Source organism: Budorcas taxicolor, chromosome 6 (genome assembly GCF_023091745.1).
Source record: "Budorcas taxicolor isolate Tak-1 chromosome 6, Takin1.1, whole genome shotgun sequence".
Taxonomy (NCBI): domain Eukaryota; kingdom Metazoa; phylum Chordata; class Mammalia; order Artiodactyla; family Bovidae; genus Budorcas; species Budorcas taxicolor.
In genome coordinates, this window is record NC_068915.1 from 86,116,453 (window position 1) to 86,133,685 (window position 17,233).

At 36.2% G+C, this 17,233-nt stretch overlaps 1 protein-coding gene across 2 annotated transcripts in view; it reads right to left on the bottom strand.

Moving 5' to 3' along the window:
* Positions 1-412: 412 nt before the first annotated feature.
* JCHAIN (joining chain of multimeric IgA and IgM) overlaps positions 413-17,233 on the bottom strand; it is a 37,437-nt gene continuing 20,616 nt past the window's right edge. The window contains exons 1-4 of one of the 2 annotated variants that reach the window (XM_052642194.1): positions 9,833-9,896; positions 6,380-6,506; positions 1,826-1,906; positions 413-976 (exon numbers count right to left, since the gene is read on the bottom strand). In XM_052642194.1, coding sequence (XP_052498154.1) covers positions 772-976; positions 1,826-1,906; positions 6,380-6,506; positions 9,833-9,896 — 477 coding nt within the window. In that variant the 3' untranslated portion in view covers positions 413-771. Of the gene's footprint in view, positions 977-1,825; positions 1,907-6,379; positions 6,507-9,832; positions 9,897-17,233 lie in introns of those variants that run through there. The other variant, XM_052642195.1, reaches the window with a different exon arrangement.

The window sequence follows — 17,233 nt, forward strand, 5'->3', positions numbered from 1 at the left end:
ATGATATTTTAACTTACATACAGCAAAGTTAACACAAGCAAACTTTTTACCAATAAATTATTTCACGCAGGTATATGCTTATGAATCTATTTAATTGTTCAAACTGTGCTAGAGAATACATATTTTGGAGTACATAATTTGTTAGATTTAGTTACAACAGAGGTGATTTCAATGGGAATTTCTTATACTGTCCTACTTATCAAAAAAACTTTTATCATTTGCTCCCAAATCTGTTATGTCAAAGTGTATTTTTGAATTATACATTTAATTATGTCACTTTCAGCTAATTTATTTCATAAATATTAGAGATCTGATTTTAAATTATTTTATGAATATTTCCAAAACATGTTTTGCAAATATTATTTTTCTAGTGAAGACCAATAATTGACCTATATTTATATATAAATATTCTCTGCACAGTGATATTTTTTTAAAGAGAATAGTAAGGAAAGTGCAAAAGCTCAGGCTCTCCAGGGCAAAGCCAAAAAAAAAAGAGCAAAATTTAATTATGCCTCCTGATTTTTTTACTTTTTGAATTTTATTTTCTCCCCTTGTCTATTTTTTTAAATGCTAGAAATTTACCTTCAAAACATTAACAGTGTTACTATTTCAATTATTTGCCAGTGATAGGGGTGCGGTAGTTAATTTTATATTATCCCCACCCCCAAAAAATCATGGTTTCAAATTCATCAGGAGTAAATATACTAACTACCTGGGATCAAAATGGAGAGCCCTTCAAGATAAGCAGCTGTGCAGTGAGCATGACCTGAATTAGTCAGGATAGCAGGAATCCGGGGTCAGAGCTGTTTCCACCATTTTGGTCTGACCATGATAGTTGAGTTTGACCCTGTTTGTGTAGCACTTGTTTCTATCATAGGTGTAACAGGTCTCAGTGTCTCTATCACAGATATTGCTCTGGCTGGCAGTAACTACTTGATCTTCCAGCTCCACTTCTCTAGTGTCACATTTTTTGCACCTGAAAAACAAATACACGCGTTAGACACTCCCCATCAAGTGCTGTCTCAGAATCCGAGCGACTATACATTGCTATCCAAAATCAGTTAGTTCTGGCAAAGCAGGACTCCTTTCAGACCGACTTCTCTATAATCCAGAATCATTTATGTAATTTTTCCACCTTTAACTGAAAGTAAGCAATAGAATTAGTATATATGATTGTGTACACTATTCCGTCACTTCCACTCTGTTAAATTTATTCCCAACTGTATTGCAGGGTGAAATTAATTATTTACAGTAATGAAGGAAGCTGTTTTTTCAAATTTTGGATTCTATGGTTTCCAAAGAAACAACTGCATGTTAACGGGTCTGAATTATTGAACTAAAAAGACAAATTGGTCCTTCTTGTACTAATGAAAATAATTTTGTCTTTAGAATAAATTTAGAGCTAACCTTTATTTATAAAATTTTATGCATTTATGATGCCTAATAATTAACATGGGCTTCCCTGGTGGCTCAGACAGTAAAGAATCCGACGGCAGTGCAGGAGACCTGGATTCAGTTCCGGGGTTGGGAAGATCCCCTGGAAGATAGCATGGCAACCCGCTCCAGGATTCTTGCCTGGAGAATCCCCATGGACAGAGGGCCCTGGCAGGCTACTGTCCATGGGGTTGCAGAGTCGGACACAACTGAGTGACTAAGGACAGGACAGCACAGCAATAATTAACATATGAATTAATGTATTCAAAAGTTCAAATGATATTGGTAAATGTTTATACCCCAATATGTTTTCAAAAACATTCTTACTGACAAGCTTAATGAAAAGTTATTGACTTAGGTATCTTTATTAGTGTGAAGGAAAATCTCTTACAGGTCAGACAAATGGTACACAAATTTGGTTCTCATTGGTGAGGTAGGATCAGAGATATTCTCCCTGCTGTTCAGAGGCACACTAGAAAAAAGAAAAAAAGAAAACGAAGAATAATGAAATTAGCAGATACTGCTGTTTTTGGTAATAGGTATATTGCTAGGACAGTACTTACTATTTCATTCAGACATTTAGGACATTTAGCACTCTATAAACACTCTTCAGTAACACTATTACTCACATTTCACAGTAATTGCTACATTTTAAACAACTGCATTCAAAATAAACCTCACAACAACTCCTCTGTCAATTATCTTTTATAACTTGGTAAATCCCTCCTTTTCCTTTAAAAATAAGCTCAAGTTTTACTTTCTCTGTGATTTTTACCTCGATCTCATTTCCACCCCTCAATAAACTTCTCATCTGTAGTCTCATTAATGTTTCATATACCTTTACTATACTGCCATATTATAGTTGCTTACCTACAGAATAGCTGTTTCTAGATTCTATAAATTCCTTGAGCCAAAAACACTTACACATCCCAGTGCCTTGCTATAGGTGTGTCATATGGAATATGTCCAATATTTGTGAATGAATGGACAGACAGATACTAAAGATCACATTTTAGAAATGTAGTAATTACAAATCAGAGGGGTTGGTGACCTATCCAAATTCACACAAGTACTAAGTAGTAAAGCTGGAACTGGAATCCAGACCTTTTGATTTGGAGGTTTTCCATGAAAAATTAAATAACATATCGACTAGTTCAGGTGATTTCATTAACTTTTACATTTTTTTCATCTATGTCATCATTCCTCTTCACATGCACTGCTCCCTACCAAAAGATCCCCCCAAACCTCAGGTTTTCCTAACTCAGTATTTAGCAACATTATCCACATATGTATCCAAGCTAAAAAGTTGGATTCTGTCCCTCAGTCTTCTCTCTCTGTCACCACCTAGGTCTAAATCCGTCTCACAGTTCAACTGGCTCTAATACTTTGCATCTTTGAACTTGATTCAGGACACCACCCTTCTCTCCTAATTTGTAGCAATACCTTCCTTCAGTCTTGACCCCTCCCATGCGTTGGCCACATCATTGCCAAAATAGTCTTTTTAAACTACAAGCCTAACTTCCTTCTCTGCCTAAAGCCTACAGTGTCTCCCCACAGAAAACAAGGTAATCATCAAGATGGCATAGAAGGCACCGCATGACCTACCTCTCACTCTCCAGCCTCACCTCTCACCACACCACCCTCGTTACACCATGTGCCAGATGGAAACCTCACCACACCACCCTCGTTACACCATGTGCCAGATGGAAACCTCACCACACCACCCTCGTTACACCATGTGCCAGATGGAAACCTCACCACACCACCCTCGTTACACCATGTGCCAGATGGAAACCTCACCACACCACCCTCATTACACCATGTGCCAGATGGAAACAACTGTTTGCTATGGTACAAAACTAACCAGGATTTTCTCATCTCTAAGTGTTAAAGATAACTAAAACAGTAATAGCCCTAACATTTACCAAAAACTTATAGTCTGCCTGGTACTATGGTGAACATGTTAACCTCATGATCTCATACAATTGTCACAGAAACCCTGATTCCTTTTCTTGGAATAATCTGCTTCCCCTATCAACCCTGTCATCACCCACACACATCTCTACCACTTACTCCAAATACCCTCTCCTTCCTCCCCCTGCCTCTCTCCACTTTCCCCAGGGACTGGCCTTGGTGCCCCTCTTTGTGCTCCTGTAACATCCTACACCTATTCCTGTCACTGCATTTACAATATTGCATTGTAATCGCCTTTTCCGTTATTTATAGTTTCCCACTAGACTGTAAATTCTTTGATTGCACAGGCTGTGTTTTATATAAATTATTCTATCCCCAGCTCCAATCCTCAGTGGCTTTCAGAAACACTCAATAAATATTTCTCAAACTAATAAATGAATGAATGAACATATCTATTCTTTATTATATTACAAAATCTCTAGTAATATCAGAAAATGCTTTAAATAATGAGAAAGGTAAGAGAACAGACACATAGGAGAGTTTCACTGGGGACTACTGTTCTGAGTGCTTTTATATATTATCACATTTAATCCTCACAACCCTATGAAGTATATGTGTATATATACATACCTATACATATCCCTTTTTTTTTTTTCAGTTTAGGGAACAGGCTCAAATTAGTTAAGTAACTTGCCCAAAGTCATAACATCATTAAGTGATGGAGTTGGGGATAATGCCATAATGACACAGCAATGATAATAGAACTTTTAGAAAGAAGATAAAAGAAGCATCAATATACATCAGGGAAATGGCATGAAGTTACTGAACTGCCTGATTTCAGAAAAATAAAATATCATAAAAAGGATCATGTCATTAAAAAAAAAGATAAATCAGAGAATCCTGGAGTACCATTTTAAATCTACCCTTGGAGATTTAAATTTAAGAGAGATACTCCTCTTCAACACTGTGAAGAGTGTTGCCAGTGTCCTTGATGCCATTAGTGTCATTAGGTGCCAGTGTCATTCATGCCATTCTCTTAAGATACACGCTTCTCCAATTATTCTATCCTTAACAGGGAACTGGGGCTTCCCTTGTAGCTCAGTCAATAAAGAATCTGCCTGCAGTGCAGGAGACCCAGGCTCAATCCCTGGGCTGGGAAGATCCCCTGGAGAAGGAAATGGCAACCCACTCCAGTATCCTTGCCTGGAAAATCCCCTGGACAGAGGAGCCTGGTGGGCTGCAGTCCATGGGGTCACAAAGAGTTGAGCACGACTGAGTGACTAATACTTACTTACTTAAGAGGGGACTAAGTGGTATAGACTTGAGTGGTCAAAGAAAAGTTGCTCAAGGAAGTGATGTCTAAGCTGAGACATGCAGGCTGAACAGTTAACCAGGCTGAGAGGGGTGCAAGAAAGAGTCCTTCAAGGAAAGGAACTAGATTGTGCAAAAACAGAAGAGGAAGAAAGGTACTGCAACATACTGAATTTTTAAACCTAAGATGAAAAAGAAGTGGCCATGGAAGAGCTTAAGAGTTATGCTGAGCACTGTAGGTTAGGCTGAAACATTCGTAATTTATCCCAGTAACAACATTGGGGGAACCAGCAAAAGCATTTTAGGAAGGGTAGCGGCATAATGATAACTGGCACATAGGTTAGATGGATAAATAACAGTAAGTATTTTTTGAAAATGTGCCAAGAACTACATAGTCTTTCAAAGGAATAGATCTCAATTTATCTTTACAATAACCCAACGGATACACATTATTTTCCTATTAATATTTAGAGATGAGAAAGTTCAAGTTTAGAAGGGTTAAGTAACTAGCATACCATAGCACATAGCTACTAATATTTAGTGACAGCCAGAACTCAAAACAAATTCTTAAGTATATTATACTTCTCCTATTGATTACATGGGATTGAATGCTATGTTCTGTTTCAATAAGAGGTATTTGATTCAGGAGGGAAACTATTTAAAGTAGTAGAAGTACTTCACAAGGGAGACATTAATGACTGGACCAATAGAAATCTCAGTTCTTAAATATTATTAATGTTCTTGCTGTTGAATAAGACTCATAGCTTATAACTTAAGACTATGTGTGAAATGAAATGAGTAGCTGAAGTCCAACATACAAGTAGAGATGAAATCAATGTAGTAAATTTAATTAGTCTACCATACTTTTATGCAGACAGATGAAGTTGAATACAAGGTGAAGTACTTCGTGGTCCATATATGGTGCAAAACAAACCTTTTATAATTACCTCAAGTTTCACTTTGAACTGATCAAGGGCAACTATAAGTTCTGATTCAAACTGAAATAACTCCATACAAACAGGGCATGTTGATGACTAGATCCGAACCTTCAGTTATTTGATGTAGCTGACTGGTTTTAGGTTGCCTGGAGACCTCTGTCTCTGCTCCCAACTACATAATTGGCTTAAGTCCATTACCCAGGTTTAATCTCATGTAAGCTGTTATACGGGCTTCCCTGGTGGCTCAGAGGTTAAAGCGGTCTGCCTGCAATGCAGGAGACTCAGGTTCGATCCCTGGGTCAGGAAGATCCCCTGGAGAAGGAAATGGCAACCCACTCCAGTATTCTTGCCTGGGAAATCCCATGGACGCAGGAGCCTACAGTCCACAGGGTCACAAAGAGTCGGACACGACTGAGTGACTTCACTTAAGCTGTTATACTCTTAGGCTTCCCAGATGGTGCTAGTGGTAAAGAACCCACCTGTCAATGCAGGAGACACAAGAGACTTGGGTTCTATCTCTGGGTCGGGAAGATCCCCTGGAAGAGGAAATGGCAACCCACTCCAGCATTCTTGCATGGAGAATCCCATGAACAGAGGAGCCTGACAGGCTACAGTCCATGGGGTCACAAGAGTTAGAAATGACTTAGCAACTAAACAACTACCACCAAGGTGTTACCCACCAGAAAGAGGAGCAAAGATATAGGTATCACATGCAAACAACCACTAATATCAGAAAGTATCTGCTCACAAAATGAAAATATGAAGCATGAAATACCACATACATAATTCTGATGTTTCTCTCCACAATGTCTTGACTAGGATCTTCAGCAGAAGGGATGATCCTGGAAGTAATCCGGGCACACTTACATTTGTTGTCAACAAGAACAATCCTTTCATTTTCATCTTGGGCTTGAAAGATAAATATTTTAAGAAGAAAGGTAACCAAAAGTCTAATTTCATATTTTGTATCAAGTTAATTTATCACCCTCCCCAACAGAAAACTCAAGTGTTTTGGCTGATCAGTTACAGCTTTCTCCATTTGTTCTCTTTCCTAACCTAAAGTCGGAGAAGGCAATGGCACCCCACTCCAGTACTCTTGCCTGGAAAATCCCATGGACGGAGGAGCCTGGAAGGCTGCAGTCCATGGGGTCGCTGAGGGTCGGACACAACTGAGTGGCTTCACTTTCACTTTTCACTTTCATGCATTGGAGAAGGAAATGGCAACCCACTCCAGTGTTCTTGCCTGGAGAATCCCAGGGACGGGGGAGCCTGGTAGGCTTCCATCTATGGGGTCACACAGAGTCGGACACGACTGAAGCGACTTAGTAGCAGCAGCAACCTAAAGTAGCTAAGTGGAATCGTACAGCATAGTGAAGGAAATACAAATGAACTCCAAAAGGAAGTTTCTCATTTTCCCTTGGACCAGTCTATGGGAACCTGGAACTGAAAGAATTCTGGTTTTAACCAAATGCTTTTAATGGAGGCACAACCCTCTGAATGATAGAGCTTTGTAAAAAAAATTAGTGCCAAATGCCAAAATGAGAGAGAAAACAAACATTTAGACTAAATTTCTCTCAGACTAGAGAAATTTATTCAAAAGTGAACAAATAAACCAGTTTTTTATAATAAAAACACCCTTCCTAAACACCCATTCATACTTTTTTTCCCTATGCTAAGAACATGAACATTTTCCCCAAGATAACCTTATTTTGTAAGACTTTAAAATTCTCCATTAAAATTTCCCTAAACTTAATTATATTCTTTCTTTTCATAATAACAATCAGGTTATCATGGCATAATGATTTAATCCATTAAGTGCAATATTTATTAATATTTCTTATAAGACTTATATTTAAAGATATAGTATCTATAGACATAAAGTGCTATAAACTTGCTAAAACAGTCTAGAATATGTTGTTAGGTACAAGTTCTATTTAATATAATATGCATGTGTACAGAAAAAAATAACAAATGAGCGAATACACAAATAACTATTAAAGCCATAACTGTAAATGTCAACATTTACTGTCCAACATGAATATTAGATAAAATGTTGGTAAGTGCTGCAAAGAATTAACAAAATTTCTTATTATCTGTACTTAGATCAACTAACAGATATTTGAGGAAGTAACAATAAATAGCTTTATTTGACAGTGATAATTAAACAATAATAATGATGTTAAATATCTTTTTTATTCCTATAATTTTAGCTAAGTGACCTTTAAAATTTCCTTCCATCAAATCTCAATTTAAAAAAAAGACAGCACATTAATTCAAGTTATACAGGTTAAATGATAAGGAAATAAATTGTAACTGGACATCTAATTATTCCTGATCTCAGAGCAGAAAGGACCTAACTGCAGTATTTCAGTCTTAATGATACAGTCATTACAAAAACAATTTAAGATCATTGTTATTGTACTTATAATTGTTTTAAGTACTTTATAATGCATTATTATGTCCTTATTCATAAGTCCTTGATAAATCTTCTGATAAAAGTCTTACAGTATTGGAGAAAAACCATTATGAAGCCAATGTAAGATAATGATATAATTTTTAATTTTTGGAAAAGAGTAAGATGATTTAAAAGGTGTCCTCTTCCCTACTCCTGTATTAGTGACTTTTAAATGCTTTTCTCATTAAAATACAAATAAGCAGGCAATACCTGACCAAAACTATAGGTGGAGTTGAGTATGTGATAACTATTAAGTCTTAAATAGAAAATACATATGTTTTGTTTATGGCACATATTATATTTTCTTGCCAGAAACCTAGTGGGAAAGTATCTCTACTGTTATTATATAAGAATACTAGGTAGCCTAAGATACCTACCAGGAAAATCTAAAAATACATTTAATTCACCAAGACTTTTAATTAAGAGTCTAACTTCTGTTTCATCAACAGGAAATATTTTTCCTAATACACCTGTTATTATAGACTATGCCTTACTTTATTCCAAGAGCACCTGAGACAGAAGAGGTGGCTCAATAAGTATTTGTTAAGCAACTTAATTCAGTTCAAGTAAGAAAATAGACTTAACACATACTAGTTATGAATGTAATGAGTTTACCAAAAAGGTGATTCTCTTATACAGGCAGAATAGGAGACTAGATAGGAGTGTGGGCTATGGTGTCAGATGGCCTGAGTTCCACCTACCACATTGCTTGTTGTGTGACCTGAGCTAAGTTACTTCACCTCTTTAAACTTAAATGGGCTCAAGGATATGTCAGAAATAATGATAGTACTTACCCTCAAATGGTTACTGTGAGAATTAAATGGAATAGAATATGTAAAGCAGTTAGCATAATGTCTAAACTATAGTATGTGCTCAATAAGTTACAGCTCTTTTATATATAAATGGCTATATATGTTCCATGTATATGTTTATAGGTATATAAATATGTTCATAAACACATGTATTTTTATATATAGGTACATATATTATACATGGTTTACTACTGCTATCTTTTATTTTTAATACTAAATCAGTGAAAAGTATATGTAAAATTACTATTCTTAATTACATCATACTGTCCTGAAAGAAAAATAAGCTCAAAACAAAAAAGGAATAAACTCAGTAAGTCTTAAAACAACATATATCAAGTTATATCATTTCTAATTCACATACCTTTCTAGATGAAAATTATTAAAACTATACTTTTATATTCAGAAAATAATCCATTTTCTACAAAAGTTTGAAAAGTTAATAAACAAGATAACTGAAGTTCAGCCATCAAGTTCCAGGAAATTTATACAACATTAAACATTGTTAAAGGGTCATAATAAATTTGTAGGCTTGGATCCAGGAAAGTTGTTAGAACTAATACCAGCCTCTTTGGGGAAATAAAATCCCAATGCACTCTATACTGTATTTACAACAATTATTACTTCATTTCTCCAGACTATTAATTTGAGACACTCAAGGAGAGAATTCTGATTTTCAAGATTCAATATGGGTATTTGTATAGTATAACTATCTATACTTATGTAAAAATTATCTATTTTCTTATTTTCTAGGTTTTAATAGGCAGACATATAAGAGAAAAAAGAATGAAAAGAATTACAGTGAGTCTTGTCCATGTTAAAGACCACTGCCCATACAAAGATTAAGACATGTTAGAAGAACATAGCCAGCTAGCTGTCCAACCAAAACACAAACATAAATGTTTAATCTGAAGAACAGATCTGTATTCTATTTTTCTTTTATCTGGGTTCATGCTCAAAATACCACATACCTGTCACAAGAACAGCCTTAACAAAAATGGCCAGGACTCCCCCAAAAAGCAAACAATTCTTCATCTTGACTTCACTTCTTTTGAAAAACTGGAGCTAAGAAGTCAGGGTTAAGGTGTGTGATCTATAAGGAGTGTGCAAATGATGGGGCTTCTGCTTTCTTAAAATAACACTCCAGGCAGCTAACAAACTAAGATCACAACTGCGGTTGAACTCTGTAATTTAAATGCTGCACTGGAAAGATACTATGGCTCAGATTTATGTAGTTTCTTCCAAAATATCCCCCAAAGCCATGTTCTGGTGCAATCACTTTTTATTTTACATTTATTCTATATAATTAAATCAAAAGATTAATCATTTCAAAGCATGAGTCCATTAAGAATGTTCAAACAGGGATTCTCAACGTTATTACCTAGATAATAACATATTCAAATGATATATAATACGGTGTTTGTTGTACCTGGAAAAATTAATGAAGCAGAGAGAAGGGAAAAGGAAATAATTAAAGCCCTTTAAGGTTCCAATTGTATTTTATGTCAACTTTTTCTTTCAGTCCTTACTTAACAGAACTACCAGGTTTAACATATAACTTACAGATTATATCTATAATATATACATTATCTCATTACTTTCAGTTATTTCACAAATTCAAACTGGCAGTTAGAAACTGTTGGATGCTGGATATCTGTTGCCATGTTTCAATTTGACAGTATTAAAGCAGACCCTGTATTTGCTTACCCAATCATACCTTTCAGAATTGTAAACCCATGAAAAAACGCTCATTTGAGATGTCTCAACAGAAAACTGAATCACTGCAGTATTTCTTATAATTTTTTTCATTAATTAATGTTGAAAAATAAAAACTGTGATCTTTCATATAGGGCATCTCCCTACCTCCTACCCCAACAGCCTAGAATAATGCCTCTTGGGCAGGGTCGGTTCCAAGAACATGCTGGTTATGTTTATATACAATATCAAATCTATGTTACTTTTGACTTTCAGCTCTCTGATTTTTTAAGGATCTCCTAGAATTTTGAGAGTTACTAAAGAAATACTTCAGGGCCAGAAGTAGGCAAGTGGATTTAAGAGCTAGAAGTAAAAAACTAGCAGAATGAATGCTATTAAAAGCTAGCACACAACTGTACTCCTTTAATTAACACGTACTAAACGACTAGAAAGAACAAAGTGCCAAGCACTAGAGTACACAATATTATTGTACTGTCAAACCTTACTCTCATCTTAGTTTCTACCTGCATAAGACTTAGAAACTATTCAGGGTTAAGAAAAATATACCAAATTCATATGAATAATTATATCTGTTAGAAAAAGAAACATATGAAAGCTCATTATTTTAGTGCATGGTCAGGATGTCAAAATAACTATCAACCACTTAAAAGTCTTAAGTGGTTGATAATTGTGCTGGCATCTAAATAATTGATTTATTATAACACACACAAAAAAATACACAGTAAATAGAAGTTAGCTGGATACGTTTTTAAGCCATTATTTCCTTGAAAAATAAACTCAGGTAGACTGCCTTCCCAAAGGAAGTTGGATAAATCCCTGGAGACAAATTAAACCCTCCCCCCCACCACCAGAAACGTATTTTTTATAAGAGCAAATATTGACATATAATTACTAAACTAAAGAGGCACTCTGTATTTAATATTTTTATTCTTTCAAACTGATAGCTTTGTAATTCTATTATATAAACCATGCATCTATAAGAAATTATTTTTAAAAAGTGTGGACAGTGCCAAGTAGCACTTTTGCCACCAGTCAAGAGTTACACATGTAATCTAGGGTCAGGACAAGTGTTCTGTCAAGTGTGGTATAGGATCACTTGAAGTATTAGTCAAAATACATACTTTCTGGCTACACCCAACCAGAATTTTCAGAGATGTGGCCTTGAAATGTGTATTTTTAAAAAGCCTTCCAGCTGATTTGGATGTACACTAAAATTTGAAAATTGGTAGACTAAGAAGCCTGTGGAGGAGGAGAGCAACTAGCAGCATTAACTATGGAAGAGCAAGAAGTTAATAAAGGTATTTTCTTTGTAACAAATGGGCTTACATTGAAAATCACTTAGCTGAGGCTTCTATTTATCTGTATCTATGTTTTACAGGTGAATTGTCTCATAACCTTTTCAGTAGGTCTGGTTTAATTTTTAAACTACTTCATCTCTGGTTTTGTTCTTCCCACTGAAAAAATGTAACTAGTTTCATTCAAGTAAGTTAAATAATTGGGAGCTTGGCTCAATGTTCTCAATTTTTCACCAAAAATGGTTTATTTTTCCACATTTATATATAAAATTCTTACAGTAAGATTTTCAGTGATAGATTCATTTGAATGAAAGAGATATTATGGTAATTTAGTTCCACCTTCTCTCATCCAGCTCAAGTTTTGTTTCAATTTCCTATACAGCAGACAGGCTGAGTTTAGAAAACCATCTGAAAAAGGTCAAGGCTTCACTTCCTCTGTTCATAGCTTTTTATATTTAGGATACTCATATCGTGAAAAAACACTTGATTCTCTTGAGACAGAAAATACACACTTCTTCTTGTCTTACTATCTCATTGACAACTCCTGTTCAGGATCTTGCTGAATTTTCCTTTGAGTCTTAAGGTTGATCCTCAGCCTTCTCTTTTCTCTTAGCCTCTCCTTAACTGATTTTATCTTACCCCATGGCTTTGAAATGACATGCTGTGATCTTCAGATGTGTGACTGTAGACTTTATCTTGCCCACTGAGCTGCAAACTCCTGTATCCAATTTTCTTCACTGGGCAGTCTAACAGGTATCTAAAACTTCACCAGGCAAAACAGTACTCTTGATGACCAAGCCACCCTCACACTTCCACTCCAATCTCTTTCTGTGCAGGCAGACGCTTTAACCTCCGAGCTACCAGGGAAGCCTTTCTGTCTCTGCTCTTCCTCATCTCTGTAAATAGCACCTCCATCTCCCACCTCCATCTAGGTTGCTCAAGACAAAATCCTCTTCTTTAATTCGTTTCTGTTCTTCTCCCTCACATTCAATTTGCCACCATGTCTTACTTGGTTTTATTTCCAAAATACATCCCAAATTTATCTAATTCTCTCCGTTTTCACTGCCACCCTAGTTCAAGCCTCCATCCTGTTTCCTAAAAGTATTAAAATAGCCTTGTAATAAAAAGTTATTTTTTTCCCTTTGCCCCAGAATTGGCAATGAGGGCTCACAGCTAAAAGGCTAAAGTACCTTAAATTCTAGAGGGAGTTAGATGCTTCCTCCAAGACTTAACAAGAAGCAACAGAACTCAACTTACTGCTATCACTGCCCCCAGTACTCCCAGCTACCTCCTCCAGTCCTTAGAGAACTTTGGAGGGAAAAGAGGAATGCTATCAAAAAAGCTTATGGAAATAGCATGGTTTGTGGTAAGAGACTTTCCTCCTTTTACTTTTGAGAGAGGGCAGGATAAGGTTTTCTTTTCTCCCCAAAGTAAAGTGAGGGAGAGGATCAAGAAAATAATGAAATCAGGGACCCTGCAAGAAGGGGAAATTGAGAAACAATACATATAACAATTCAGAGAAAAGCTTCTGAATCTAACTGCTTGGGTTCACCACACAATCCACCACTTAGTAGTTGTGTGACACGAGGCAACCCTTGGTCAAATTGCTCAACTTCTATGTTTCATTTCCTCTCTCTATAAAATGGGGACAATAATAATTCATAACACATATTTCACAGAATTGTTGTGAGACTTAACATATACTGCCACATATAAAGAAGTCAGATCTTGGCATCTGCTAAGTGCTATATCAGTTCAGTTCAGTTCAGTCACTCAGTCATGTCCAACTCTTTGCAACCCCATGGACTGCAGCACACCAGGCTTCCCTGTCCATCACCAACTCCCAGAGCTTACTCAAACTCATGTCCATCGAGTCAGTGATGCCATCCAACCATCTCATCCTCTGTCATCCCTTCTCCTCCTGCCTTCAATCTTTCCCAGTGTCAGGGTCTTTTCAAATGAGTCAGTTCTTCACATCAGGTGGCCAAAGTATTGGAGTTTCAGCTTCAGCATCAGTCCTTCCAATGAATATTCAGGACTGATTTCCTTTATGATCGACTGGTTGGATCTCCTTGCAGTCCAAGGGACTCTCAAGAGTCTTCTCCAACACCACAGTTCAAAAGCATCAATTCTTCGGCACTCAGCTTTCTTTATGATCCAACTCTCACATTTGTACAGGACTACAGGAAAAACCATAGCTTTGATTAGATGGACCTTTGTCAGCAAAGTAAATGTCTCTGCTTTTTAGTGCTATATAGGTACTAGTGATTATTATCATCATCATAACCATTATCACCAGCACTATGTTGGTCACTACTTGCTGGGTTGAAGAAAATGCAAATTGAACTTGGGGCTATTGACTGCAATGAAATTTAAGGAAAACCCTCCTGGGAGAGTCTGACACATCCCCTTGGGGTTGCAGGCATGTAGGAACATGGAAACTGATATGGGCTTCGGTTACATGACCCTTATACGGTATGCATGAAAATATCCAACAAATCTATAGGAGTAATCAAAACAGTAGGGCACTGGCATGAAAAGAAACACAGAGACTACTGGAACAGAAGGGAGAACCCAGAAATAAATCCATACGTATATGGTCAACTAATATTTGACAAAAGAGACAGTAAGTCTCAATGGAGAAACACTAGTCTCTTCAATAAATAGTGTTGGGAAAACTGGGTACTCATATGCAAAATAATGAAACTGGACCTGTTGTATTAAACCACTCATAAAATTAATTTTAAATGGATTAAGGACTTAAATGTAAGACTTAAACCTTAAAACTCCTAGAATAAAACATACAGAAAAGAACTCCTTATAATTGTTCTTGGCAATAGTATTTTGGATATTACACCAAAAGCACAAGCAAAAAAAAAAAAGAAAAAAACAAACATGGACCATCAAACTAAAGAGTTTCTGCACAGCAAAAGAAACAATTAGCAAAATGAAAATGCAACTTAATGAACGGGACGAAATATTTACAAACCATGTATTTCATAAAACGTTAATACATATAAAATAAAGAAGGAACTCATACAACTAAATGGCAAAAAAAATATGATTTTTAAATGGGCAGAAGATTTAAATACACATTTCTCTAAAGAAGGCATATAAATGTCCAACAAGTACATGAAAAGGTGCTCAAGATTGCTAATCACCTGGGAAATGTAAATCAAAACCATGAGATATCACCTCATAACTGCTAAATATGGCTATTATCAAAAAGATAAGAGATACAAATGCTGGTAAGGATGTGAAGAAAAGGAAAACCCTGGTGTTCTGCTGCTGAGAATGTAAACTGATACAATGGCTATGGAAAACAATATGAAGATTTTTAAATAATTAAAAATAAAACTATCATTTGATCTAGTAAGCCTACTTCTGGGTATATATCCAAAGGAAATTGAACAATGATCTCAAAGACATCTACACACCCGTGTCCACTGAAGCATTATTCATAATAGCCAAGACATGGAAATGATCTAAGTGTCCACACACAGACAAATAGATAAAGAAATGTGATAAATATATTAAACTTACACAACATTATATGCCAATTATTTCTCAGTGAAGCCAGAAGGAAGAAAAGAATATATATCTAGAGTTTTTCGGACTTGGAGGAGGAGGCAGAAGACACTTGGGAAAAGTGTTTTACTTGTAATAGCCTAAAACTGGAAGCAAACTAAATGTCTATTTTTAAAACTGCCTGTGAATGCAGCTTTAAAACAAATGTGAATGAGCTGTTGCTACATTAAGTATGATGTTAGGCTTTCCTTGAATGCCCTTTACCAAGGTGATGAAGTTCCTTTCTGTTCCCAGTTTGCTGAGACTTTTCTTCTTTATCAGAAACGTATAATGTATTTTTTTCAAGTGCTTTTTCTCTGTTGGATGACCATATGATTTTCGTTTGTTAGTTTGTTAGTGTGGTAAACTGCACTGATTTTGACAGTTTAAACTAAACTTGCATTCTTGGTATAAAACCCTCTTAATTATGATGTAATATCCTTCTTATAAACTGATGAGCTCAACTCACTAACATTTTGCTTAGAATTTCCATTTTTATGTTCGTAATGGATATTAGTCTGAAATGTTCTTTTCTTATAATGTCTTTGCCTGGTTTTATCAGGATAATGCTGGCCCAACAGAATAAGTTTAGAAGTATTTCCTCCTCTCAATTTTCTGGAAGGGTTTATAGAATTAGCAATATTTTCCCTATGTTAGGCAGATTTCACCAATGAAGCCATGGTCTAGAAATTCTCTCATGAAAGCAAGCTGGGGCAACTGCAAAGGTCTCCTCATCTGTTTTCTATTTCTCAGAGATCACTGTCCTTTGTGGCCTAATGGCCAATGTCTTAAAAATCACTTTCATAGATTTTGTCAGCTGTTCCAAGCAGGAGGATAAATCTGGTCTCTACTATTCCATTTTGTTTGAATTAGATGTCAAAGACTTGAAATTAACAAAAAAGCAGGCCTATAACCCCCTTCATGGACTATAGACTTGCCGTGGTGAAAGAACTTGCATAACTCAATGAAGCTATGAGCCATGCCATACCACAGGGCTAATCAAGGCAGATAGGTCATTTTGAAGGGTTCTGAGAAAACATGGTCACTCACCTACAGCAGGACATCCTAGACTGTGAGGTCAAGTGAGCCTTCGGAAGCATTACTACAAACAAAGCTAGTGAAGATGATAGAATTTCAGCTGAGCTATTTATAATCCTAGAAGATGGTGCTGTTAAAAGGCTGAACTCAATAACAGCAAATTTGGAAAACTCAGCAGTGACCACAGGCCTGGAAAAGGTCAGTTTTCATTCCAATCCCAAAGAAAGGAAATGTCAAAGAATGTTCATACTATCATACAATTGTGCTCATTTCACATGCTAGCAAGGTTATGCTAAAAATCCTTCAAATTAGGCTTCAGCAGTTTGTGAACCAAGAACTTTCAGCTGTACAAGCTGGGTTTGGAAAAGGCAGATAAACCAGAGATCAAATTGCCAACATTCATTGGATCATGGAGAGAGCAAGGGAGGTCCAGAAAAACATCTACTTTTGCTTCACTGACTAAAGCCTTTGACTGTGGATCACAACAAACTGGAAAATTCTTAAAGAGATAGAGGACCAGCCTATTACCTCAGAGTCCTGTCTCCTGAGAAACTTGTATGCAGGTCAAGAAGCAATAGTTAGAACCGGACATGGAACACTAGACTGGTTCCAAATTGAGAAAGGAGTACATCAAGGCTGTATACAGTCACCCTGCTTATTTAACTTCTGTGCTTATTTAACATCATGCAAAATGCCAGGCTGGATGAATCACAAGCTGGAATCAATCAAGACTGCTGGGAGAAATATCAACAACCT